This window comes from Hemiscyllium ocellatum, chromosome 10 (genome assembly GCF_020745735.1).
Source record: "Hemiscyllium ocellatum isolate sHemOce1 chromosome 10, sHemOce1.pat.X.cur, whole genome shotgun sequence".
In the NCBI taxonomy this organism is placed as follows: Eukaryota; Metazoa; Chordata; class Chondrichthyes; order Orectolobiformes; family Hemiscylliidae; genus Hemiscyllium; species Hemiscyllium ocellatum.
Genome location: NC_083410.1, coordinates 94,506,464 through 94,531,641, shown reverse-complemented (window position 1 = coordinate 94,531,641; position 25,178 = coordinate 94,506,464). Strand labels below are relative to the sequence as shown.

The 25,178-nt window shown below is 40.4% G+C and overlaps 1 protein-coding gene across 6 annotated transcripts in view; it reads right to left on the bottom strand.

The window, feature by feature from the left end:
* sash1a (SAM and SH3 domain containing 1a) overlaps positions 1 to 25,178 on the bottom strand; it is a 133,371-nt gene that overhangs the window by 15,891 nt on the left and 92,302 nt on the right. For 5 of the 6 annotated variants that reach the window (XM_060831744.1, XM_060831747.1, XM_060831746.1 and 2 more), the window contains 10 exons: positions 23,593 to 23,682; positions 20,897 to 21,009; positions 20,388 to 20,429; positions 20,019 to 20,120; positions 17,376 to 17,505; positions 13,352 to 13,722; positions 11,533 to 11,685; positions 9,980 to 10,118; positions 8,595 to 8,764; positions 4,625 to 4,834 (listed from right to left, as the gene is read on the bottom strand). In XM_060831744.1, the coding sequence (XP_060687727.1) occupies positions 4,625 to 4,834; positions 8,595 to 8,764; positions 9,980 to 10,118; positions 11,533 to 11,685; positions 13,352 to 13,722; positions 17,376 to 17,505; positions 20,019 to 20,120; positions 20,388 to 20,429; positions 20,897 to 21,009; positions 23,593 to 23,682 (1,520 nt within the window). The remainder of the gene's footprint in view (positions 1 to 4,624; positions 4,835 to 8,594; positions 8,765 to 9,979; positions 10,119 to 11,532; positions 11,686 to 13,351; positions 13,723 to 17,375; positions 17,506 to 20,018; positions 20,121 to 20,387; positions 20,430 to 20,896; positions 21,010 to 23,592; positions 23,683 to 25,178) is intronic. The other variant, XM_060831745.1, reaches the window with a different exon arrangement.

The window sequence follows — 25,178 nt, the reverse complement described above, 5'->3', positions numbered from 1 at the left end:
TATGGCAGTTTTCTTTGCTGAAGGGCATCAGTGAATCAGATGGGATTATCTGATAATTGACAATGGATTCATGGTCACCACTAGATTTGTAATTCCAGATTTTTATTGACTTCAAATTCCACCATTTGCCACAGTGGGATTCAAACCTGGGTCCCTGGATTAAGTGCCCAAAGATAATACCATTAGGCCATCACCTCTGTCAAAGGCAAGCTGTGTTTTACTAACTTAAATGAGTGGTCGACAAACATATTGTAATGAATGAATGGGCTCTTTGATAGAGACAGGAATGGTGACAGAAATGAAGTTCAAGTTTTTTCATGCACAGAATGAGATTAAACAAACAGTGACTAAGGGAGAAAAACTAGAGAACAGTGTGAATGAAATTTTCCAAGTGGAAGAGATGTACATTGTCGTCCCCTGGTGATTTATTTTATTAGTTCACAGATTACAGATGTCACTGGCTAGGCCAGCATTTACTGCACTCAGGGTGCTGGTGTGTTGCCTTTATGAATCGTTGATGTCCATGTATTGCGGACACACCCACCATACTGTTAGGTGGAGAACTCCAGGATTCAAGGCAGCAACAGTAATATAGCAGTGATACAGTTTCACTTCAGGATGGTTTTTAGCTTGGAGAGGAATGTGTAGAAGGTAATACTCCCATGTATTTGATTGCCCTTGTCCTACTAGGTTTGAAAGGTATTAAAGATCATTACTCTTGTCTTATCATAGAATCCCTATCGTGCAGAAACAGACCACTCAGCCATTCGAGTGTGCACGACCCTCCGAAGACCCTCCTAACCTGCACAGGGAAGAAACCAGAGAACCCAGCAGAAACCTACACAGACACCGGGAGAATGCGCAAACTCCACACAGACAGTTGGAAGAAATTGCGGGGCGCTAGACAGAGGTATTTGTATCATCGATGGCCACAGATGAGATGCTGGAAGGCTGAAGGATGCCTAATGTTGTGCTGTTAATTAAGAAAGGCTGCAAGGAAAAGCCAGGAACAGCAGACTGATGAGCTGGAGGTCAGTGGTGAGTAGGCTGTCGGAGAGGATTCTGACAGACAGGATCCATGTGCATTTGGAAAGGCAAGGACTGATTAGGGATGATCGGCATGGCTTTGTGTGGGAGGAAGTTGTGTCTGTCAAATTTGACTCAGTTTTTTGAAGAGGTGATCAAGAAGATGGATGAAGGTAGATGGTGTCGATGTGGACTTTAATAAGGCCTTAGACAAGGTCCCGCACGGTAGACTGGTTAGTAAGGTTAGATCACATAGGATCCAGAGAGAGCTAGCCAACTGGCTTGATGGCAGGAGGTAAAGTGTTGTTGCTCAGACTGAAGACCTGTGACCAGTGGTGTGCCTCAAGGATCGGTGCCAAGCCCACTGTTGCCTGTCATTTATATAAATGATTCGGGTAAGAATATAGGAGGTATGCTTAGTTCGTTTATGGGTGACACCAAAATTGGTGGTATAATGGACAGTGAAAAAGGTTATCTCACACAACAATGCGAACTTGATCAAGTTGGCCAGTTGATTCAGAAAAATGCGAGGAGTTGCATCTTGCTAAGACAAACCAGGGCAGGATTTACACAGTTAATGGTAGGGCCCTGGAGAGTGCTGTTGAATAGCGACACCTAGGGGTGCAGATGCACGCTTGCCTTTATTGGTTAGAATACTGAGTGCAGGAGTTGGAACATTATGTTACAAGCCATTGACAATGCCACATTGCAGGTACAGCATACAATTCTGGTCACCCTGCGACAGGAAGGTTGTTATTAAACTGGAAAGGCTGCAAAAAAGGTTTTCAAGGATGTTACTGAGACTGCAGGGTTTCAGTTATAAGGAGAGGCTGAATAGACTGGGACTTTTTCCCCCTAAAACTTGGGAGGCTCTTGGGTGATCTTAGAGGATTAGAAGATCATGAGGGGTAGATAAGATGAATTGCCAAGGTCTTTTCCCGAGGGTAGGCGAGTCCAAAACTAGAGGGAGTAGGTTTAAGGTGAGAGGGGAAAGATTTAAAAGACACCCACGGGGCAACATTATAAACACAAAGTGGTGCACATATGGAATGAATTGCCAAAGAAAGTGTTGGAGGTGAATGCAATTACAACATTTAAAAGTCAATTGGACAGGTACATGGATAGGAAATGTTTACAGGGATGTGGGCCAAATTGCAAGCCAATGGGACTAGTTCAGTTTCACAAATCTGGTCTGCATGGATGAGTTGGGCCAAAGGATTTGTTTCCAAGCCGTATGGCTCAAAAGCTGGGACCGAACCTGGGTCCCTGGCACTGTGAGGCAGCAGTGCTAACCACTGTACCATCGTGCTGCCCTGTATATTAATTTATTGTATCACGTATATTAAGAAATTGGACTTAGTTCAAGGAGCCTAATATCATACTGATAGATAACACAAAACTCAGAAACATAGTTTACAATGAAAAGCACATCATGGAGACACCTATAGACTGGCGAAAGGAGCAGACATAGCAGGCAAAACTGAAGGTAGGGAAGTCCAGAATGTTTAATTCTGATCGGTAAAGTAAGGAGAGGCTTCTAGCTAAAGGGAGTTTAAAGGTAGTCCAGGAGCAGAGACACTTGGGAGTGTAGGAAGGAAAGTCTCAATGGTAACAGAACAATTTAAACCAGTTGTTAATAAGTCATACAGGTCCTTGGTTTTATGAATAGAGAATACAAACAAAAACATCAGTTAGAATATTACAGCCAATTCTGAGGATAACACTTTGGGAAAGATGCTCAGGTAAAGTGTAGTCAGCATCTTTTTATTTTTCTGTACTTTTGTGAATGGAATTGGGAAAAGGATACTTTTAAAAACCAAGAATTGTGGAAGAGATTGCTGTACTTCTTGAAGGCAAACTGCCAACAATGATTCTAAGTGTTGTTTATACTATTGCTTGCTCAGACTACTGCGATTGGACTGACGCCAAGGGAGTGTCCACAAAGTGAACCTCAGTCTACAACAAGGCGGGGTTTGGTCTGTGGAGTGGTGAGCAGTTGTCAATGGTAAAGGTCTTCTGTGTGCCAACAATCATGTGATCCCAGATGACTGAACGGCTTATGGGTAACAGCAACATTGCCAGAGGTCTTGGACCTTTGGATGTGGAGACATACTCTGCAGTAAGAAACACCTGAAGCAAGCCAGGTTATTTTCCCTCATTAGATGCTGTAAGTTGTTGCTATAATCAATAAGCCAGAGACATTGTAAGCTTTGAATCAGACACTCTTTGCTTCCTGCAAGCAAGTGAAAATACCTGGGGAACAGAGATCGAGGAGCAGCAATTCCTGAAAAGCTAAAGGATCTTAGCAGACTGTGTGACAGGGACGATTTAACCGCCCGTCCAGTTTTTTTCCTCTGTCAATAACATCAATATTTCATTGCGTCTGTCAACGTGTGTTTGTAGAAGGAGTTTTAAGCAGTAGAGGTAGAGGTCAACAGTTCATAATTGCTTAGCTGTTACTGGAATTTTTTAAGAATAAACAGTAATTGTTGTCAGTGCAGAAATCTGGTCCATGTGCACAGTCAACCAGAGTTTAAATAGATATACAAACTGGGGTAATGTTGCATAGTTTTAGAAAATCTAACTTTTGTGATTTTGTGACTGGGAAAAATGGAGTTTGATTTCCATTGTCCTATCCCAGTAAGCCATGCTGGAGGATGCAAAGTGAGTTACCATAATGGTAACAGGATTAAAGACCTAGGTTAGATAGAAGATAAGGAAAGTTGAAGAGAGGTTAAACCGGGATTCGAATGAGGAATTCAATAATCTGAGATAGATAAAAAGGGGAAAAAAACCTGTTTTCTATTGGTGCAATAGTTGCTATCTGGAGGGCACAGGGTTAATTGTCAAAAGTACCAGAGATAGCATTTGAACCTTTTTAAAACCATGTGGGTCATTATAATCCAGAATACATAGCCTTCAAGAGTGGTGGAAGGAAATCCAATAACCTTCAAGAGGAAATTAGACAACTAAAAAATTGTTATGGGGCAAGAATGGAGAGGTGCATCAAATTGTACAGCTTTTTCAAAAGAACAGGCACAAGCATAATGGGAAGAATGATTCCATTCCGCACAGCACCAATTCCAGTCCGCACAGAATCATTTTATGATTCCAATTTTTTGTAGGTTTTCTGCTGGAAGTCAGAAGAGCCAACTTCTCAAATTGGAGAATCTCTTGCAGGTCTGTTAATGGGCAAGTCAGAGGCCCTTCTCATTGGCCTGCTTCTGGGACCTAGAGGAGATCCACAGAACCTTTTGGATCTTGTTGTAGAGACTGAAATAGCATTGGAATCCTAAATACATCTCACGGCCTAGATTTCAATATATGTAGAAGGCAACTGCCTGGTTTTGGTGGCCACCCTAATAAAGACTTTTCCACATTTTTTTTGTGTGAAGTCTTTTATTGTTGCATTTTTTTTTGTCATGTTACTATGGAATCAAGATAAATTGGCTCAAACTGTTTGCAGGAGAATTTCTGTGCTCCGTTAAAGTAATCATGAAATGTAGCTGATTATGTGTTTGAATTCAAAATATGTTCTTTTTTGGGAGAACCGTACTATTGCAGATTCATTGAATGTAAGGTAAATCACAAAACCAACCTGCAGGCCAATGCGTTGAAGGAGATCCTGAACATTTTGGGGTTTTGGGGGTTTGGTTCCCCGTCGCCGTCTCTTTGGCCTTTTTGGTTTCTCCACTTCATTATTCACAATATCCACGTAGATAAATTTGAATGTCCCAACCTTATTATTCAACAGACCCATCCAGGTTCCTCCTGGTGGTTTGCTAATTATATCGATAATATCTCCTTTCTGTGAAGCAGATCAGAAGTAGCAAGTCAAAACACAAAGCTAGTAATAAAATCTGCGTCAATTGTATTTATATTGTGCCTTTCATGAAGTCAGGACATTTCAAAGTAATTGATGTATTTTATGAAGTATCGTCACTGTTGTAAGGTAGAAAATGGAAACAGAAAGGCACCACAAAAAAACCACACTGAGATAACTCGATTAGCGATTATGATCCATAATCTGGGCATTCTGTGATGATCAACTAACACCTTGTAAGTCTCTTCACCATCCACAAGACTCAAGTACAAGGCATGATAGAACATTTGCTTGGCTAATCAGTATTTAATATGCTTGAAACTGTTGAGGGCAGAGAAATTCACTTGATCACTGCCCCTGTCAATGCTGTATTGTTAATATCTACCATTAGCATCTGCAGTTACAGCATGCATTACATATGGGAATATTTGGCTTTTTGTGAATAAGGGCAGCGGGTACAAAAAGCAAGGAAGGCACATTGAAATATTTACAAATTTCTGATTTGACATCAGGTGAAGGTGTATACACAGTTCTGGGTAATCCATTTTGTGAGCGCATCAAGGCCCTGGAGAGGGTGCAGAGCTCAACTGAAACATAAAAGAGTTCAATTATGTGGAGAGAATGGAAAAACTGGGATGGTTCATTCCACTTTAAGAAAGTGGAATGTGTTACTGTGGAGTTGGTGCAAGGGGCAGGGATTCAGAATTTTGGATCATTGGAATCTGTCTGAGGTAGAAGTGACTTGTACAAGGGGGACAGGTTGCACCTGAAGCGGAGGGGACCAATATCCTGGAGGGGAGATTTACTAGACAATCTCAGGAGGGTTTAAACTAGTTTAGAGACATGGGCCAAATGCAGGCAAATGGAACTAGTCCAGTTTCGCAAACCTTTTGGCATGGACAAGTGGGGCCAAAGGGCCTGTTTCCGTGCTGTATGACTCTATAATTAGGAGGTCTGCAAAGTTAGAAAGGATTTTGACAAGAGTGGAAAAACTGATCACTCTGGCAAGTGGGTGAGAGAGTGGAATTACTATGTAAGGAAGTTTAAGGGTTTCAAATGTTAACAATCTGAAAGGGTAAATTTTAAAAGGAACTCTGAAGTGGCAACTGAGTGTGTAGTTGTAATTTGCAAGGTTGAGGGGGAAAAAAGCTCTTTCAAAAAAATCAGTATGGAAATTAACCGTACAAATATCCTACTTTCAATCCATATGACTTACAACTCAGCACGGCTACTTTGACAGTACCACTCAATTCCATTACCTTTTTATTCATTCATGGGATGTTGACACCATTGGCTAGGCCAGCATTTATTGCCCCCTCCCCTTAAATACTCAGAATCTAACACATTGCTGTAGGTCTGGGGTCATGAGTAGGACATTGGTGAACCAGTGATTTTTTTGCATCAGTTGCCAATAGTTACATGATCACCATAAAGCCATCCTTTTAAATTCCAGATTTTTACTGAATTCAAATTTCACCATCTGCAATAGAGGGATTTGAAACCCGTGTCACTAGAGCATTAGCCTGCCCAGGAACAATACCACTACCTCTTCACTGGACAACAACATCATTGAAAAAGCATCACCTCAAAATACCACGCCATCTTTTATTGTCCCTGGTTGGAATCCTTGAATACTCTAATACTATTCCAGAAGCCAAAAAAAAAGCAATAGAACGAATGGCTTAGATTTAGGTACCACCCTTCACAACCAGAGAGAATTCTGGAAAAAAAGTAGCTGGAATTCCTGACCATGAACTCATCAAAAGTCACGGAAATCAGCCAAATTTGGGGTTGCAAGGGTTGCACAAGAAAAACCATGAACTTTGCTATGATTTCACATTGCTATTGAGGTGGAAGTTTGCTAACCACAAAGGATGAATAGTAGATGATTGGGGCATTAAATTGCAGCTTGTGATAATATACACAGATACAGAAGCTTTGATTTGGGTTTAGTCCTGCAGTAGAGAGGCAACTACAGGAGGCACAGTTACAAGGAGCCATGTATATGTAATATAGCTTAAACAAAATACTATAGACAGGCTTAGAGTAAAGATTCTAAATTCAACTATTTTACTGCTAATGCTTCAGTCATGCCAGAGTTGTCTAGGGTCAGTGTTCCATTTAGGGTACTGGCCTGTATGGGAATTGCAACAGTGCTACTTGATTTGGCCTGTAAAATGTCAACAAGACTGATGTTTAAATATAAGCCTAGATCTCCCTGTGATTGATTCACTTTAAATTTGGTCAAATATTAATGATATGTAAAAGAAACATTCCACCCTGTTGTACCTCACTTCCCTCCTCCATTACTAGATTGGGACATCTTCAAGGAAGTCCAAAAGAAATTGTGCCTATTTTTTGCACCGGGCCAAGTCCCTGTCCATAGGAGAATGAGAGAGATTGTCGCAAACATAACAAGCCCCAAAAATAGAGCCCTTCTTTTATTTCTGGACAATTGTGTCTCAAGTTACCAGATATAGATCTACAACTTTTGGGACCACTGATTACCACTATACCAGGGGCAAAGATGGGCTGAGGTACAGGAGGGAATATTTATCAATATTAATTACAGCACTAAAATAGCAAGCATGATTAACAGGGAAGGACAACTGCAAATTACTTAAGGAGAATATTAGTTAGTAAATTGGACAGAAGGATGAAATTTAACACCGAACAATGTCAAGTGATCCATTTTAGAAGGAAGGATCGAAGAGACGACCGCACTAAATGGTAACCTTTTAATAGGAGTGGAGGAGCAGATAGATTTAGGGCTATATAGAAACAAATATTTCAAAGTGAGTGGACATTATCAAGTTGGAAAAAGCATAAGGCATCTTGGGTTTTGTAAATAGGACTCTAAAGTGAAAGGTAGAGAGTTAATACAAAATCTGTACAAAGCAATGAATCAGCTGGAAAGTATATTCAAATGCCTTACTTTGGAAGGGATGTTCAAAACATGGGAAGACTATAGGAAAGATTCATTAAATTGTGTCAAGCATTTGGGGTTTTAGTTGCGAGGAGAAATCAGGCCTCTTTTATTAGAACACTGATAGAGTTCAAATTTGTGATGTACTTTTGAAAGTGTAAAGAGAGAGAAACAATTTCCCAAGTAATTGAGTAAGGAGTCCAATATGCAGAAAGAGAATTCAGAATAGCTTTAAAAATAAAAGTTTGTGAGAAGATTTGTAGCTCGGGTGCTCGTTGTTGTGGTTCTGTTCGCCGAGCTGGGAATTTGTGCTGCAGACGTTTCGTCCCCTGTCTAGGTGACATCCTCAGTGCTTGGGAGTCTCCTGTGAAGTGCTTCTGTGATGTTTCCTCTGGCATTTATAGTGGTTTGTCTCTGCCACTTCCGGTTGTCAGTTCCAGCTGTCCGCTGCAGTGGTCGGTATATTGGGCCCAGGTCGATGTGTTTGTTGATAGATAAATAAAACTTTGGTAAGAAAAATATACAGGGGTATGCTGAAATGCAAGGGAATGGAATTAATTAGGATAGCTCAGGGAGCCAACACCAACAGTTGGGATGGGTTGACTGACAGCTTCTGTGCTGTGCATTTCCACGATTCTATATATTTGATGGAGGAGGTGCCAATGTGGTGACAAAACTTTAAAGTGTAAAATGTGCAAAATTATCCTAATCTAGTTATAACCAGCTGGATAGCAGATACACTTGACCAGAGATGGCAGATAAATCTTTCCATCCCTTCTACAAATGCAAAAACGACAGTGAAAATAAGTTTAGAAGTACCTTAAGTTTCAGTGAATCTGTATCGTATGGACTTGGAATAAAATCAGTGTGGACCCGAGCTCGACCACAGAACGGTCCCTGATAAGCAGATTCTTCATCTTCACCATCTTCTGATTTCACACTCTCTCTGTTACTGGCCGATGAATCTGTGGTACTCACTGTCTGACCACCTGAAACAGAGGAAAGTGAGTGTTTTTAATTGCTGTAATTCACATTGCACAAAGTAAGGTCTAATCCTCCCCCCTTTCCTGTGCCTGAATGTTCTCTGCTCCTGGTTTCATGTCAAGTATTATTATTAAGAAATGTAACATCTGACTTCGGTTTGCCAGAGATATGGGTTTCAAGGCACAGAGTAATGTCTAATGCATCCTTCAAAGCTTCAGCTAGTCACATGACTCCTTTTATCCTTTGCAAAAGAATTGGCCTTATTAAAGAGATTAAAAGAAAAGTCTAAGGATAGGTATTTCTCCTCAGCACACATGGGAGTCGTATTTGTCCAGGTGATGAAAGAAAAAAAGGCAGAAAACCATTACAATAGTAGTGGGAGTAGGCCTTGTGCAACAGCATTAAATTTGACTTTCTACCTCTTTTTCTCTGAAATGAAGAACCCTAAACTCTTGCTCCTGTAGGTTGAATTCTGAAGTGGAGGCACATTTCACCGACATCCCTTAAGGTTTCTGGAGAGAACATCTCAGTGGCATGTGTTACCAATTCAGTTTTCTGAGGACTTTAACTGTGATCAAGTTTCTTACCTGAATTTTCAGGCCTAAGCTTCAGACAGAGAAAGCAGGGCATGCAGATGCCTAAGGCCAGAAAATCATAAAACTCAAGGGTCTAAGCAGGAAAACCAGGGTCTCCTTACATATTTTAAATGATTCCCATTTTGGGCCAGTGCTGTAACTTAACAGTTTGTTTCTCTTCCTATTTATGAACTGAAAAACATCAAGATACAGACACCTGCTGAAAATCGGATTGTCAATTTTGGTTGGGATTTCTGGAGATTTAATCACATGACCTCATACCTCAATTATAAGTGGCTAAAAGAGGTCAGTGACAAGGAATCCTGCAGCGAGTAACTCACTTTGTGACACCCCTCTTCTCCATTCCGGTCAATAACCCGTCCCCATAACATTGCACCTTTAACTGAAAATTCAAGTAAATTTATCAAAGACTCTTTCTATCATATTGTATTATTATCTCAACTGATTATAATAAATTTCCAAAGAAAATGACAAAAGAATATTAAATATTACTATGACTTTTCTCCCTGGTTGCTTCTAACAGCGTCATGAAGATTAATTTTCAATTTCTGACTCCTCCAGGACCATCTTGGAGATTTAGCCAACCAAGCAGTTCCAACAACACTCAAGCAGCTTAACACTTACTCATTGAACTCTGCCCACTCAAGGAGCTCCGCAGACTCTCTACTGAGCCACCGCCAGTCAGCTTGGGCCTGTCTGGTTGGATAGACTTATCTGTTGAATCTTCAACCTGAGCAGTGGACATCACTCCTTCGGAAGGCAACTGGGGAGAAAGGGATCACATTGGTTGAACATTATGAAATCTCTTCCACCCTTTTGTTCTACTCTTCACACTGCTCCCCCAATTCTAGGTAATTTCACTTGAAATCAACTAAAAAGCTAAAATAACAGAGATTCAAAGAGTTTGAGAGGTCCAGGTGCATAGATCATTAAAAAGCCACAGACAGGTATCGACAATAATTTAAAAATCTAATGGAATACTTACACATTAAAGAAACCAGAATGCAAAGGGATAGAAGTCATGCAGCAGCACATACAGCCCTGATTATACTACACCTCAGGTAATCTGTTTAGTTCAGAGTACTACACTTTAGAAAATATATAACGGGCTTTGCAGTGAATGCAGCTAACACCATTCTGCAACTTAGCATTGACCAGAAACTGAACTGAATTTGCCAAATAAATATAGTGGCTAAAAGAGCAGGTCAGACAAAGCCTGTACACCATCCACAAGGCGCATGGTGAGGAGCGTGATGACATACTCCCCACTTGCCTGGATGGGTACAGCTCCAACAACACTCATGAAGCTTGACACCATCCAGGACAAAGCAGTGCACTTGATCGACGCCACAACCGCAAACATCCACTCCCGACACTTAGTACCCAATGCTACTACTAACTACAATATACACTGCAGCTATTCACCGAAGATCCTTAGACAACACCTTCCAAACCCATAATGCTACATTCAGAAAGTCAAGGACAGTGAATACATGGGAACACTACCATCTGCAAGTTCCCTTCCAAGCCACTCACTTTCCTGACTTGGAAATGTATTACCAATCCTTCATTGTCCCACTGCGTCCAAATCCTGCAACTCCCTCCCTAATGGCATTGTGGATCTACCTACAGCAAATCGACTGCAGTGGTTCAAGAGTAGCTCATCAATACCTTCTCAAGGCCAACCAAGGACAAACAATATAGGCTTTGTTGGCTGGACCAGTCTATATCCCACGACTGAAGAAAAAGAAATAATTTTGTGAAAACTGCGGCTATTCCTTTCAAGAAAACAAAGTTATTAAAAATTCAATGCACAAAAGATGATGGAAATCTGGAAGAGGCTTCCACAAAGGGTACTGCATGCTAAATCAAGTCTCAATTTTAATTCTGAGATGGCTCTTTTTTTTTAAACTAAGCAATATGTGATGGTGAAATTATAGATCAACTATGACCAACTAAGGTGGCAAATTACGGACAAGAGTCTAAATATCCCTCTGTTTCTGCGTTCCCAATGTGGGAAGAAATGTCACAAGACACTCCATATGCTGACATGAGGAAAAACAAATGCTGAGCTGGTGAAGGAAAGATAACTAGGAGAAGAGACCAAAACGTTTAGTCAGACTGAGGTTTTGGAGAAGGGTCTTAAAAGGAGATGAAGCAAAGGTGGGTTTACTTACATGGGGGGGAACAGTACCACTGTACGTCTTTGTAATCTTTCTCCTCACTGTCTCTTTCACCGACTTGACTTTCCTGCTCAGTGATTTCCGTGAATTTGTGGGGGATTTTGCTGTGTTCATTTTCTCATTGCTGACCTCTTCTTTACCAATGTTCTGGTGGGTAGAATAAAACATCGTCACTTCATGGATGGAACTCAAATGGAAATCTCACATTTCTCCAGCAAACTCTGGTAATCCTACAGATCAGAGCACAGTTTTTTTGAAAAAAATCTGAACAGCGAATTGTGGTTAGCAAATTAGGCCACGTTCCAGTTGACCAATTTGCACGTTTATTGTGACAACGTTCTGTTGTTATAATGTATCTTAAACATGTTGATATGTAGTACAGAAACACAGTAGTCATTTTACTGCAGTAGGAATCCTGAGGGTTGAGTTAATAATCCAGAGAATGAGAGCCCAAATCCTACTGCGACAGTTTGAGAATTTGAATTCAGTTTTAATAGTCTGGTAATAAAAAGCAAGCATCCGCTTTTTAACTGTAACTGTAACCGTAACTGTCTAACTGTTGTAAAAATTTAACAGGTTCACTAATATTCTGAGGGAAAGAAATCTACCTGTAGGTGACTCCAGTCCTGCACTAATAGGGTAGAATCTTAACAGCCCAGCAAGCTCTTCAGTTCTATCAAACTTCTACCCGCACTTAAAAAGCTGGCCCAGCATAATCACCTCAAACAACCAGGGGTGAAATATCAGTGGTGTAATGCAGAGAAATTTAGCAGCCGAGTGGGACACAGCAAGATCCCACATGTACCAGTGATGGAACAACTGACAGCGTGCACAGGAACCATCTCTCAGCAATTCTAATGTTGTCTGTGGGACCTGTTGTGTTTTTTGGCAATTTTCGGCGACAGGAGTCACTTCAAGAGGAAGGAGATCAGAAATCCACAGTGTGTAAACAAATGCACCTCGGTCTCTGCAGTTGGGTGCAATGGGCCTATAAGGTGAAATTCACAATCATCGAAGTTATGGGCATCATAACAAAAGGAACTTTAACTCTTAGCCACTCGAGACTGAAAAGCAGCAAGGAGACACCTCACCGTCGGGCCACCAGGGGTTAAAATTTCTTATGAGAAACACCACTGTAATCACATAGGTTCATCACCCTGAGATTTCCAAGTTCTGGTTCTTCCTGCAACCCCACCCAAACACAGCACACAGAATAACTGGTTAAAGATTCAGTGAAGTATCAGGATATGAATACAGAGGAAAAGCAGGATTCACTTGTCTGCATTTAATTTCATTTGTTCTGTCCACTTACACATATTGTTGAATGTCTGGTATCGCTTCATGGCTTTCACTTACTATTGCACAGAGTTACTCAATCAACAATTTTTCAACAAACATTCAAACAAATTAGTCACTGCCAATAATATGTTCTTCACATGCCTCCTATCAATATCTGGGTTTTGCCCTTGTGTTTGGTTAGTCTACCCTTAATTGCATCAGTGCGGTTCACCTCAACTGGTGACAAATTCCACAACCGTACCACTCTTTCAGTAAAGCAGCTTTCAATTCTGGTGAAATGTCACAGTCCTGAAACGTTAATTCTATTTCTCGGTTCACAAGTGCTATCAGATCGTGTTTCCAGCATTTCTTGCTTTTACGTCAGATTTGCAAAGCTTTGGCAATTCACTTTAATTTAAATTATTTTGCTTTGGCTGCTTATTCAAAGAGCTGTCACAAACACAACAGTTTAAATGGCCTACTTCATGAATGCAACCCTTTAAGACTAATTAGTTTTGCCACAAAATACACTTACCCCTTGATCCTGAACAGTTGCTCCCTTACCCACTTCACTGTCAGTCAGTGAGCGAGATACCTTGTGTAACTTGTCTTCTCCACATTCTGAATCAGAGGACGTTTTTCCTGATTTCTTCGGAGGCCTCGTAGCGCTGGGTTCAGCGGTCGTGTGAAAAGGTTTGACAAACCTCTTCCCCAGCCGCCCTTCCAGGCTGCTGGAAGATGGAGATCGGCAAACAGCCAAAGGTGCAGGATCTTCCACAGACTGTCTCTGTAGTGTCTTGTTCGAGTACAGCTGCTTTCTGATGGCCTTCGACCCCATGTGATTCACCGATCTCTCATCGTGTATTGGGTCCAACTGTTTGTCACATGTCCCATCGCAAGTGTTTTCTGAGGTAGAAGGTAAGGCAGACAAGAAACCGATCACTCACTCTGAACTAATTCTTCCAGTATTCTAAAGTATTATTCAAAGATACACAAGTTGAGTCAGAGATTTTATGCAACAGCTTCATTTCATTTTACGGACAGATAATAAACATACCTGCATAGATTTGATCTTTTGACAAATAAACTTGCAAAACAACTTGGAGAGAATAGCTAAGTCAGTTCTCAGTTATTTTATTAAACAATTTTTCTTTCTGTGTAGCACTCAGTTGTCTGAACTTGCTGGGGTGGGAACCTGTGTTACCTGCTTTTCATGAAATGGAATGTTGTGCAGTAGGTTTCCTACTTGCAGATTTTTTGCGCATGTAACATAATGAACAGGTCTTAAATTAAGTTCTAATGAAAGACTAGTATTCTGAAACACCGTCTCTGATTCTGTTGACAGGTTGACTGAGGGTTCACAGTATTTTAAACAGTGACTCACTTAAATCTCTGGCTCCTCCAAGATCTTACCTCCAGTGAAACATTTATGGCCACCTTCCAGAGTGGTAGTTTCAGGGTCAGGTAGTTTTCTGAAGTAACAAGCAGCTGACTGTAAATTTCTGGCACAGGAGTCAGCTACTTATTCAAGACGTGAGGCTTGACTTGTTTAGCATTGAATAGGACCCTACCTGACAAAAGCATGCAGATGGAAGGAGATTCTCTGGTGAAGTCAGCAAGAATCTTGCTTTCAAGATCATCTGCTTGTTTAAACTCATATTGTGGTACCAACATTTTAAGAGTACATAGTGTCAACACTAGCAGTTTTCTAATTATGACAATACTTTAAAATAGCAAGAATTACATGCCACATTTACATATATTAAATAATTGTAGTAATGATGCGATGCCAAACAGGGCGGAAGCATAGACAACAAAGTTTGGTGCAGATTTGGAACTTTAACTACATTAGAAACGTTTCAACCTTGGGCTATTTAAGGAGGTTCCTGCACTGATTAGGCATTTAAGTCTGCAAAACAAATGTTCCTTCCAAATGTTCCATTAGCTGTGGCCACATTCAAAATGCCAACAACACAAAGTCGTTTTCCAGCCTTACAAAAAGGACTACATTGCAACAATCTGCTCATTTTACCTTTAAAATTTATTCATGGCTCAATGCAGGTGATCACACCTGAGAGAGAAGATTGTAGGTTCAAGTTCCAGTCCTGAAACTGAAGCACATTATCGAGGGTGACACCTCAGCACAGCACTCAGGGCATACTGTGCTGTTAGAGGTGCCATCTTTTGGATAAGATGTTAAACAGAGGACCTGCCTGTCTTTTCAGCGGGACACAAGAGATCCCACAGCACAATACTGAAATATAGCAAGGGAGCTCTCCCTCGTGTTCTGGACAGATTTATCCTTCTAACATCATCACTAAATCCTTCTAACATCATCCCGACTCAGGCGACTGACTGTGTGGAGTCTGCACGTTCTCCCCGTGTCTGCGTGGGTTTCCTCTGGGTGCTCCGGTTTCCTCCCACAGTCCAAAGATGTGCGGGTCAGGTGAATTGGCCATGCTAAGTTGCCCGTAGTGTTGGGTAAGGGGTAAATGTAGGGGTATGGGTGGGTTGCGCTTCAGCGGGTTGGTGTGGACTTGTTGGGCCGAAGGGCCTGTTTCCACACTGTAAGTAATCTAAATCTAATCTAAATCAGACTATCTGGTCACTTATCCCCTTGCACTCAACAAGTTATCATAAATAGCAAAGTGCTCCTGCTATTTTTGTGTTAAACATTTGAAAACATTTTTGAAATATGTAATTGACTGTGAAGTACTTTCAGGAAAAGAAACACATTCAGGTAAAGAAAAGCATCAGATAAATCAAGTCAGTACTTTTTTAAAATTAGAACTTCAGTAATTTTATAAAGCAACATCTGTAAAGGCAAGTTCTGTTATGTATGGTGTTGGGTTGCTGTCTCTTTATGAAAGCCAGTCATATTGGGTCCAGTTTAGAACCAGCTATGATGATGTGAGCAGTGTCAATAAAGTGTTAGCTCAGATTTACAATTTGTCCACCTTGTACATAATTCTTAGTTCCAAAGGTGGACAAATTGTAAATCTGAGCTAACACTTTATTGACACTGCTCACACCATCATAGCTGGTTCTAAACTGGACCCAACATGACTGTCTTTCGTAAAGGGACAGCAACCCAACACCATACATAACTGAACTTGCCCTTACAGATGTTGCTTCACAAAATTACTGAAGTTCTAATTTTTAAAAAAAGTACTGACTTGATTTATCTGATGCTTTTCTTTACCTGAATGTGTTTCTTTTCCTGAAAGTACTTCACAGTCAATTATATATTCCAATATAACAAGTTTCAAAGCAAATTTCCTCCTAAACCTCAATGCACGATTCAAGCCCAATTATTCATAAATGTGAAGGTGGCGGGAGGACTGAGCGTCACTGCATGTGATCAAAGAAATTTCATATATACTAAAGGATAATGGAAATGATTCCATGTGTGGAGGTACATTCAAAGGGAGCAGGTTGGTGAGTCAGCATCATAACACTACAGACTTATGATGAAATTATGCTTTGTTTAAACTTGTTTAAACAAATGCAATTGATCAATTACCCTCATCTCCAACTGCAGTAACAACTGACAGATGAGAACTAACCCAGATGGAAGAATATCCAGCAACTTCAAGCCATTTTAAGGGTAATATTGAAAACTTAGAGCTCTGGATTATTGATGGAAGTGAGTCAACTCAAACTCAGGGTTAGTTCTTATCTTTTATTTTCTCCCAGCCGGATTCTGAATAGGTCATACAACATAGGCTTTTTGCTTTCTTGCTACAATGGCACAAGTTTGAATTGAATTGTATTAGAAAAGCATCCATCAGAAAAAGGGAATAGTCTGAACATTTAACATAATGGTAGATCAGTCAGTCGGTCCAGATAAAGACACAGAGCAAGTAGAAGGTACTTTGGTCACAGCTTTTCAATTCTACGTTGGCCAACATAACATCTGCACTTAAAGGATAGATTAAGCCAATAGTAGACCAGCAGTCCAGCATTAGTTGAGGTCAACCCATTGAATCTATAATCAGAGATAAAAATAGCGAGAATGAAGAAGTACGCTGATCAACTGAAAGACAGCCAGCATGGATTGTTAAAGCCAAGTCATGTTAAATAGGCTTAATTAGAGCTTTTCTTTTTAGAAAGTGGCAAGATGAATTTCTGAAGAAATGTAGTAAGAGGTAATGTACTCCGACTTTTCAAAAGCGTTTGAAGTAGTGTTGCGGAAGAGGTCTGTAATAGCCTAAGAGGAAATAAAGCCACATTGATAGAAAGTTGGCTGATGTTCAGGAAACAAAGGTGAAGTAAAAAGTTTTGGACTGAAAAGCTAACTCTGTCTGACTCTCTCACATCAGTTACTTGAACTGCCATTCGTAGCATTTCTATTTTTATTTCAAGTTTCTAGCATCTACAGTATTTTGCTTTTCTCATTGTAAAAGATGTTGCTTGGATTGAAGAATAGTTATCCTTAGGGCGACAGTTGGTTCCACTTAAGGTACGAATTAGGTTCTTAATCAGAATAATAATTTGATTTTTGATCATACATGATGTCAGATTATATCGAACCTCTAATGGAATATCCCCCCGCTCACCTCCAGTAGATGAAGTCTTCAGTTCATCCACTTTCATCAGTTTCTTTTTTGATCTGCGCTTTGAAGAAACTAACTTGTGGAACCTCTTGAACTTCACTTCCTGGACATCATCATCTAGCTGCTCCCATATCTGAACAGGTGAGAATGGAATTAAGATTTAGTTTAAGATGAAGTTAATTTGAGAGCTCTTTCTGATTCATGGAATCAAATTTGCCGTGTTGAATATATATCCATGCCCTAACGGATGGTAGCAGCTGTTTATAATGTAATTAGTGGCTCCAGTAGTCTTGGATTGATAAGAAACCAAATGTTACAGATTAGAAAGAAGCTCATGGTAGACACATATAGCTTTCAAATGTGACCGGGAAGGAATGTGTAGGCTCACCGGACAAAGGGATAAGTAGGTCAGAAGAAAGTGTGGAAGCTGAATGGACAGGGAAAAAGTGAGAGGGTGGAGGGGTGATGGAAAAGGATGGAGGGCAGAGATACTAGGTGGTGGTTGGGGGTGGGGGGGGGGGGGGGGGAGAAGAGAGGGGGCGCAGCAGAGTGAGAAGGCAGAGGGCCTGTGGGGGTGTGTGGGGTGTGGGGGGCTGTGGCGTGTGGTGGGAGTGACAGCCACCAATGCAACTTTATGGACAAATAACACTAATATTGCACCTTAAGGAAAAGAGATAAACTAAGTCCAAAGTAAAGTAAATAATGAAGGGTGAGAATGGGGATTGCAAGGAAAGAAATAAACTATAGAAAACTAAATACAAAGTGGTCAAAGTCTATATAAATCCTCATGAACAGGACACAACTATAAAGATTCAACACAGTGGCACACAGCCACCTTCTCCAAGACAATGAGGGATGGGTCATAAATGCTGGTATCCCTCAAAATCAATAAAAGCAAACTATAGAACGTGTAAGACAAACTCTCAGGTAACAATAACAGAATAACAGGATATATTCTTCACATTAATGAAAGGTAGACTAACGAGGGAAACATGACATTAGAAAATTAGATGAAATAAAAGACATTGGCATTTGATTTAGAAAGAGGGAGATAATTGAAAACTATTCAGACCTAGAGAAGATAAACCCATAGATTTGAATAGACTGCAAATAACAAAAAAAAAAATCAGGGAAGAGATAGCAGACACACTCATACAAGCAGATATAAACAGGTCGTTCTGATATAATGTGCATTTCGGTAACACAAATTTGCTATAACATGATTGACAAATAGGGGACACTGTTTATAAGTGCGAAGTTTTGAAGTGTGTATTGGTTATAACATGATTCCGGCCCTATTAGTTTAAAAGGTGCTTCTGCTGCATGATTTTCTTATAACACAAGATTGTACAAGAACGGAACAACCGTGTTCTAGCGGAACAGACTGTAAATTGATTAACAATGGGAAAAGGTTGTTAATATTATTCCAATATTTAACAAGATTGATACAACAAGTCCATAGAACCATAGAACAAGCAGCAGCTAGAAATAAATGGAAGCCTCAATTTTTGTTTGAGGAAAAACATCTGGACCTGAAAATATAACCAGAATTAGTCACAGCTTTCAAAAAGGAACAATATGCTTACCAATTTTTTAAAAAATTCCTCAAATAAGTGACAGAAAGAGAAGGCAAAAATAATGCAATAGATTTAACACAGTTGGATTTTCAAAAAAAAAATCTTCCAGGAGTACTGCATAATAGATTAAGGATTTAGATTACTTTTTTTTTTAAGATTACTTACAGTGTGGAAACAGGGTCTTCGGCCCAACAAGTCTACACCAACCCTCCGAAGATCAAACCACCCAGACCCATTCCTGTCCATTTACCCCTTCACCTAACACTACAGGCAATTTAGCATGGCCAATTCACCTAACCTGCACATCTTTGGACTGTGGGAGGAAACTGGAGCTCCCAGAGGAAACCCACGCAGATACAGGGAGAACGTGCAAACTCCACACAGACAGTTGCCTGAGGCAGGAATTGAACCCGTGTCTCTGGCGCTGTGAGGCAGCAGTGCTAACCATTGTGCCACCATGCCGCCCCAAAAGGATGAGGGCCAGATCGTGTGGAGTTTGGGATGAGGAGCAGATTGCATGTGGAGTTATTTCCAGGATGGAGTAGGAGTAAAGGGTTGGTATTCAAACTGATAAAAAAGGTGGGAAGTGGTGTTCTACAGGCTGTAATCACCATCGTTCATTATTTCCATCGATAGTTTGGCTGTGGGATTTGAAAATCCAATTTTAATGCTTGTGGATGATACCAATTTCGATGACATAACTAATACAAATGATAAATCAGACAAAATACAAGAAGGAATTAATAAATTTGCAGAATGTGTAATCAGGAAATGAATTTCAATACAGATAACTGTCAGGCAATGCATTTCGACACAAAGAAAACAAATTGCATACTTGTGAGATGAGTTTTACTGAAGGAGAGAAGCCAAGGTATTTAGGGGGACACAGATCATCAGAAGTAGCAGTGCAGATTAATAAGGCTGCAAAAAAAAAGTATTCCTTGATAGACAGTTTCTCTAAACCTATTCTGGTTCCATTTATGGAGATGTCTGTCGCTATGAAAATGCAATATGAAGGCAAGCCTTTTGTTCCACAGTATTTCCCAGTATTAAAACAAACTTTACTCACACCACCATCAGATGACTCGTCCCATGGCTCATGTGCGCCACCTGCTGATTGAGTTGAATCCATGCTCAGGGACAGCCTGCTGTGGCATTCATATTCTTTGAGCTGGAAAATAAGTCATAGTCAACTTTCCTTGTGAGTAATAAAACCCAGGAATAAAAGAACAAACTCAGTTTCATTAATAACGATTAGAATTTGTTTTGGCTCAATAGTATTTCACTGCTTCTGAGTCAGAAGGTTGTGGCTTCACTTCCCACTTGAGAGACTTAGGCACATATATTCCAAGCTGAATCACTTAGGGATTGTTTGCAGGAACTTGCATTCTGAAAATTTGCTGCTGCTTTCCTAAAACGCAAGAGCAATGGCACTTACCAAACACTCCATTGGCTGTATTCTGAGAGTTTGAAAGGTGTCCTATAAATGCAATGTTTCTGATTAGTACATATCCATAACAGCAGAGAACAACAGAATTAAGTATTCTAGGTTAGAAAGCACCACGCCTGGAAGAATTGCCTCACAGGTCCCTGAGTCTATTTTCACAGATGGAAATGGTAGTAAAATGGTGGTAAAATCTAACATTTAGACCTGGAATTACCTGTGGAAGTAACATCAGAATTTCCACTAAACGTTATCCAAAGATCCCTCATTCTGCTGCTATCTAAACTCATTTCTTTTATCATTTCAATAACACACAGTAAAATATAAAAGCAAGCGTAATTACCCAAAATACAACAAACAAATCAGGTCTGAGACAAATCTCTGGACTGGGCTTTGAACACACAACCTTCTGACTCAGTAGCTGTAAAGAAAACATTTCCTAAAGTAAGTTGGCTAATATGGCGATCAGTTAGTTTAACTTGGGCAAGAGGTGTCTGTATTACCTTAGCAAGTGCCTCCTCTATCGTTATCATCTTTTCTTTGACCATCATCATCAGTTCGATGCGATCCTCATCACTCATGGTAATCTCACTGGCCACAAATCCAACATCATCGCCTTTACAAAGTCAATAAGAAAAAAATTGGATTTGGTGCAATGGAGAGAGAGAAAACAAAGAATTATTGTTATTCAAGAGCTTCGATAATATGGTTTCAGTAGATGACCTGCCCAACAAGCTCAGCGGAAGAGGAGCTAAAACTAAACAAGGGTTTTTAAACTCCCGTAACCAAAACAAATTAGGTAAATCATCATAGAATCTTGCAGCACAGAAAGTGTCACTTAGCTAATTGTTCCTTTGAAATAAGGCTATTATGTTTTTAAAATGGTGGTAAACTCATTAAAATGCTGCAGTTTTGAGATGCTCATGGTACTAATTTTCATGCTGCAGTGCTGACCAGAATACACCATTCTTTGGTCAGAAGCTAACAGAGGTCCAGATCTAGGTCTACATATCACATAGGCTAGTCACATACACTGGGGTAGGTTAGAGCAGGGCACAATGCTTATCATCAAATCTGTCACTGTTTAACCAAACACTAAACAAGTAAATCAAAATGTTTTAGTATGATATTAAATAAATCTGTCCTGTATTTTTTTATCTATCCTTAGCCTGGTAAAGGCCACCATTAGGGATAATCCTGGCAATTACAGACCAGTCTTATGCCTGTGGTGGGCAAAGTATTGGAGAGGATTCTGAGAGACAGGATATGCCTCATAACCTTATTGAATTCTTTGAGGATGTGGCAAAACACACTGATGAAGGTAGAGCAGTGGATGTCGTGTACATGGATTTTAGCAAGACATTTGATAAGGCTCCCCATGGTAGGCTCATTCAGAAAGTAAGGAGATATGGGATACAGGGAAATCTGGTTGCCTGGATACAGAATTGTCAGGCCCCTAGGAGACAGAGGGTGATGGAAGATGTAAAATATTCAGCCTAGAACTCAATGACCAGTGGTGTTCCACAGGGATCCATTCTGGGATCTCTGCTCTACGTGATCTTTATAAATGACTTGAATGAGGAAGTGAATGGGTAGGCCAGTAAGTTTGCCAATGACACAAATGTTGGTGGAGAGCTGTTGTAGGTTGCAACGGGACACTGACACTGTGCAGAAGTGGGCTGGTAAGTGGCAGATGGAGTTTAACCTGGAAAAGTGAAGTTACAAAAATGCAGTATACAAGGTTAAGGGCAGGACTCCTGGCAGTGGAGGAGCAGAGGGATTTTGGGGTCCATGTCCATAGATCCCTCAAAGTTGCCACCCAAGTTGTTAAGAAGGCCTATGGTGTGTTGGTTTTTATTAGCAGGGGGATTGAGTTTAAGAGCCAAGAGGTTATGTTGCAGCTCTATACAGCCCTGGTTAGCCCACACTTGGAATATTGTGTTCAGCTCTGGTCACCTCATTATAGGAAGGATGTGGATGCTTTAGAGAGGGTGCAGAGGAGATTTACCAGGATGCTGCCTGGGCTGGAGGACATGTCTTATGAAGAGAGGTTGAGGGATCTAGGGCTTTTCTCACTGCAGTGAAGGAGGATGAGAGGTGACTTGTTTGAGGTGTACAAGATGTTAAGAGGCATAGACAGAGTGGATAGTCAGAGACCCTTCCCTATGGTGGAAATGTCTATCATAAGGGACATAACTTTAAGGGGAATGAAGGAAGGTTTAGGGGAGATGTCAGAGGTAGGTTCTTTACACAGAGAGTGGTGGGTGCGTGGAATGCACTGCCAGCAGTGATAGTAGAGTCAGATAAATTAGGGACATTTAAGTAACTCTTGGATAGGCACATGGAAGTTAGTACAATGAAGGGTATGTAGGTTAGTTTCATTTTAGAGTAAGTAAAAGGTCAGCACAACATTGAGGGGTGAGGGTCCTGTACTGTGTTGTACTGCTCAATGTTCTATCTCTATTTGTTTATTGTTGATCATATATCTCATCTGTTATATTCCAGTTAGTCAAATAATGATGCTAGGAGAATGAGATCTCAGTTTAACTCCCCATTTTTCACCCTGTTTATCTGGATATTGGGCAGTTCCCTTCCTCACAATAGCATAAGTGGATCTACATCCCAAGGACTGCAGTGATTCAAGATGGTAGCACACCACAACTTCTCAGGGGAAGTAAATGCTGGTCTAGCCAGCAATCTCCACATCCCATGAATGAATAATGAAATAATTTAAAGATATGTTTTGTACAGATCCAGTGGCGATTGGAGAATGACACCAAACTCTGGAATGTATCCAAGCACTAGAAATTGCCTTTGGTGCAACTGTGTTTATTACAGGAAAGATCTCCTCCATAGCTTCCAGTAGGTAGGATTGCCAGTTCTTACTGAACTTGGAGGGTTCATCAAATGATATCATACCTCCATCTGCTCCTCTCGGTTGAGCAGTATTTTTTTCCCTCCAACTTTAACCTATAATTAAAAAATTCAAAGCAACTTAAATGCTGCATTTTGTATTCAATGCTTCCTGGGAGAAGCTTGAAGGAGTATCCAGGGGATTAATCTTTAATTCATGGAAATCCCAGGACAATCCTAAAGGATTGGCACTCTAACAATGAGGCTTTAAACTCAAGTTCCTGCCCCATTGCACAGTTGGCACAAATACAAGCAGGAATGAGAGCTCCCTCCATAACAGTTTTACCTTTGCACAGTTCCCGCACTGCATTCCCTTTCTGTGTTTTTCGAAATCCCTGCCAAAAGGATTTATTTTTCTTTTTGCAGTCGCTACTTCCTGTAAGAAGAACACAAAATAGTCAAACTGTACTGAACTCTTTCCCTATTTTTCTTACTTACTAATCTTAACATTCAAATTCGTGCCCACAGAAAGTCTCATGTGTCTGAACAAAATATGGCCACTTCCTGTGGCATTGTTGGTTCACCCTGACCTGAGGACCAAGCTCAGTACCAATGTTCACCCTGCCCCAAGTTTGGAAGTACCATGTCCTATATTTACCCGGATTAGGCAGGACAGTCTTCAGTGGTTGGTTACAGCAATTCAGAAGGCATTGCTGTGCAACTGAGAACATAGGTAGGCCAAACAATGTTAAAAACAGCAGGTTGCATTCCCTAGAGGACATTAGGAAGCCAGTGAGTTTTTACAATGATCCAAAAGCTTCATGATGACATTTACTGTTACCAGACCTTTCTGTCCTGAATTTTAAAACAGAACCCAATTACTCTGAAAGTTGAACGTATTCTGTGAATTATTAGTGCAAGGTTCTGAATTACTAGACTAATAACATGAGCAATACATAAACCTACTATTAACTGCAGTAAAGGTGAATGTCTCACTCCATGATTGAGAGTATATAATTAGGTGTTTGATCCATTTCTTCATTTCCATAAGATATTGACTAGTCAGCCCTCAATTTATCCTCTCCACCAATTCAACTGCAACACCAGGTTATTTTGGGTCGTGTCAAGAAAGATTTGGGACTCAAGGGCTCAGGCACCCGAGTCCTGAGGTGTTCATAGGAACTGGAGAGGCCCCTTCAGCCCTTAAACCCGTTTCACTACTTCATGAGATTATGGCTGATCTGTATTCTAACTCCGCCCAACTTGGCTCTTGATGTCTTACAGCCTCAATTAACAAACATTTAAAATTATTAATGCTGCCAGCTCTTCCTGCCTCTTGTGGCAGTACGTTCCATTATTTTACAGTACTATATGCAAACATTTCACTATAATAATCTGGCTCTCAATTTAAGATTATGCTCCGTTGTCCTCAAGTCCCCCACAGACCAAAAAGGTTTGTCAATTCCTTTCAAAATCCTCAATAGCCCACATTTACAAGCTTAATTTGTTCATCTCGATTCATAATCTAATTCTTGGATGAAGGGAAAACATTTTCTGCATTCCTTCAAGTACTGAATATATCCTTTCTAAAGTGTCAGAGCCATAACGATTTACAGCACAATTGTCTACTCACCAGGACTTTGCTGTTGCAAAACCTCCTTGTTTTTATATTCTACTGGGTCTTCTGACTTGGTCAGATTAGGGAGTAAAATTTATATTCATATTACACATTAAGAACCCCAAGGTGCTTCATAGGGCTGGGGCAAACGTTGAGACATCAATAAGATTTTGGTGAATAGACTTTTAAGAAAGGGTGAAAACTGTTAAACATCAGAAGTTAAATGTTGGTTAGGCAGAGTTCAGGAATATATTCTAGTCAGGGTTTTACTCTAACTCTCACACCATGAACTCCTCCTTAGTGATTACTTGTTC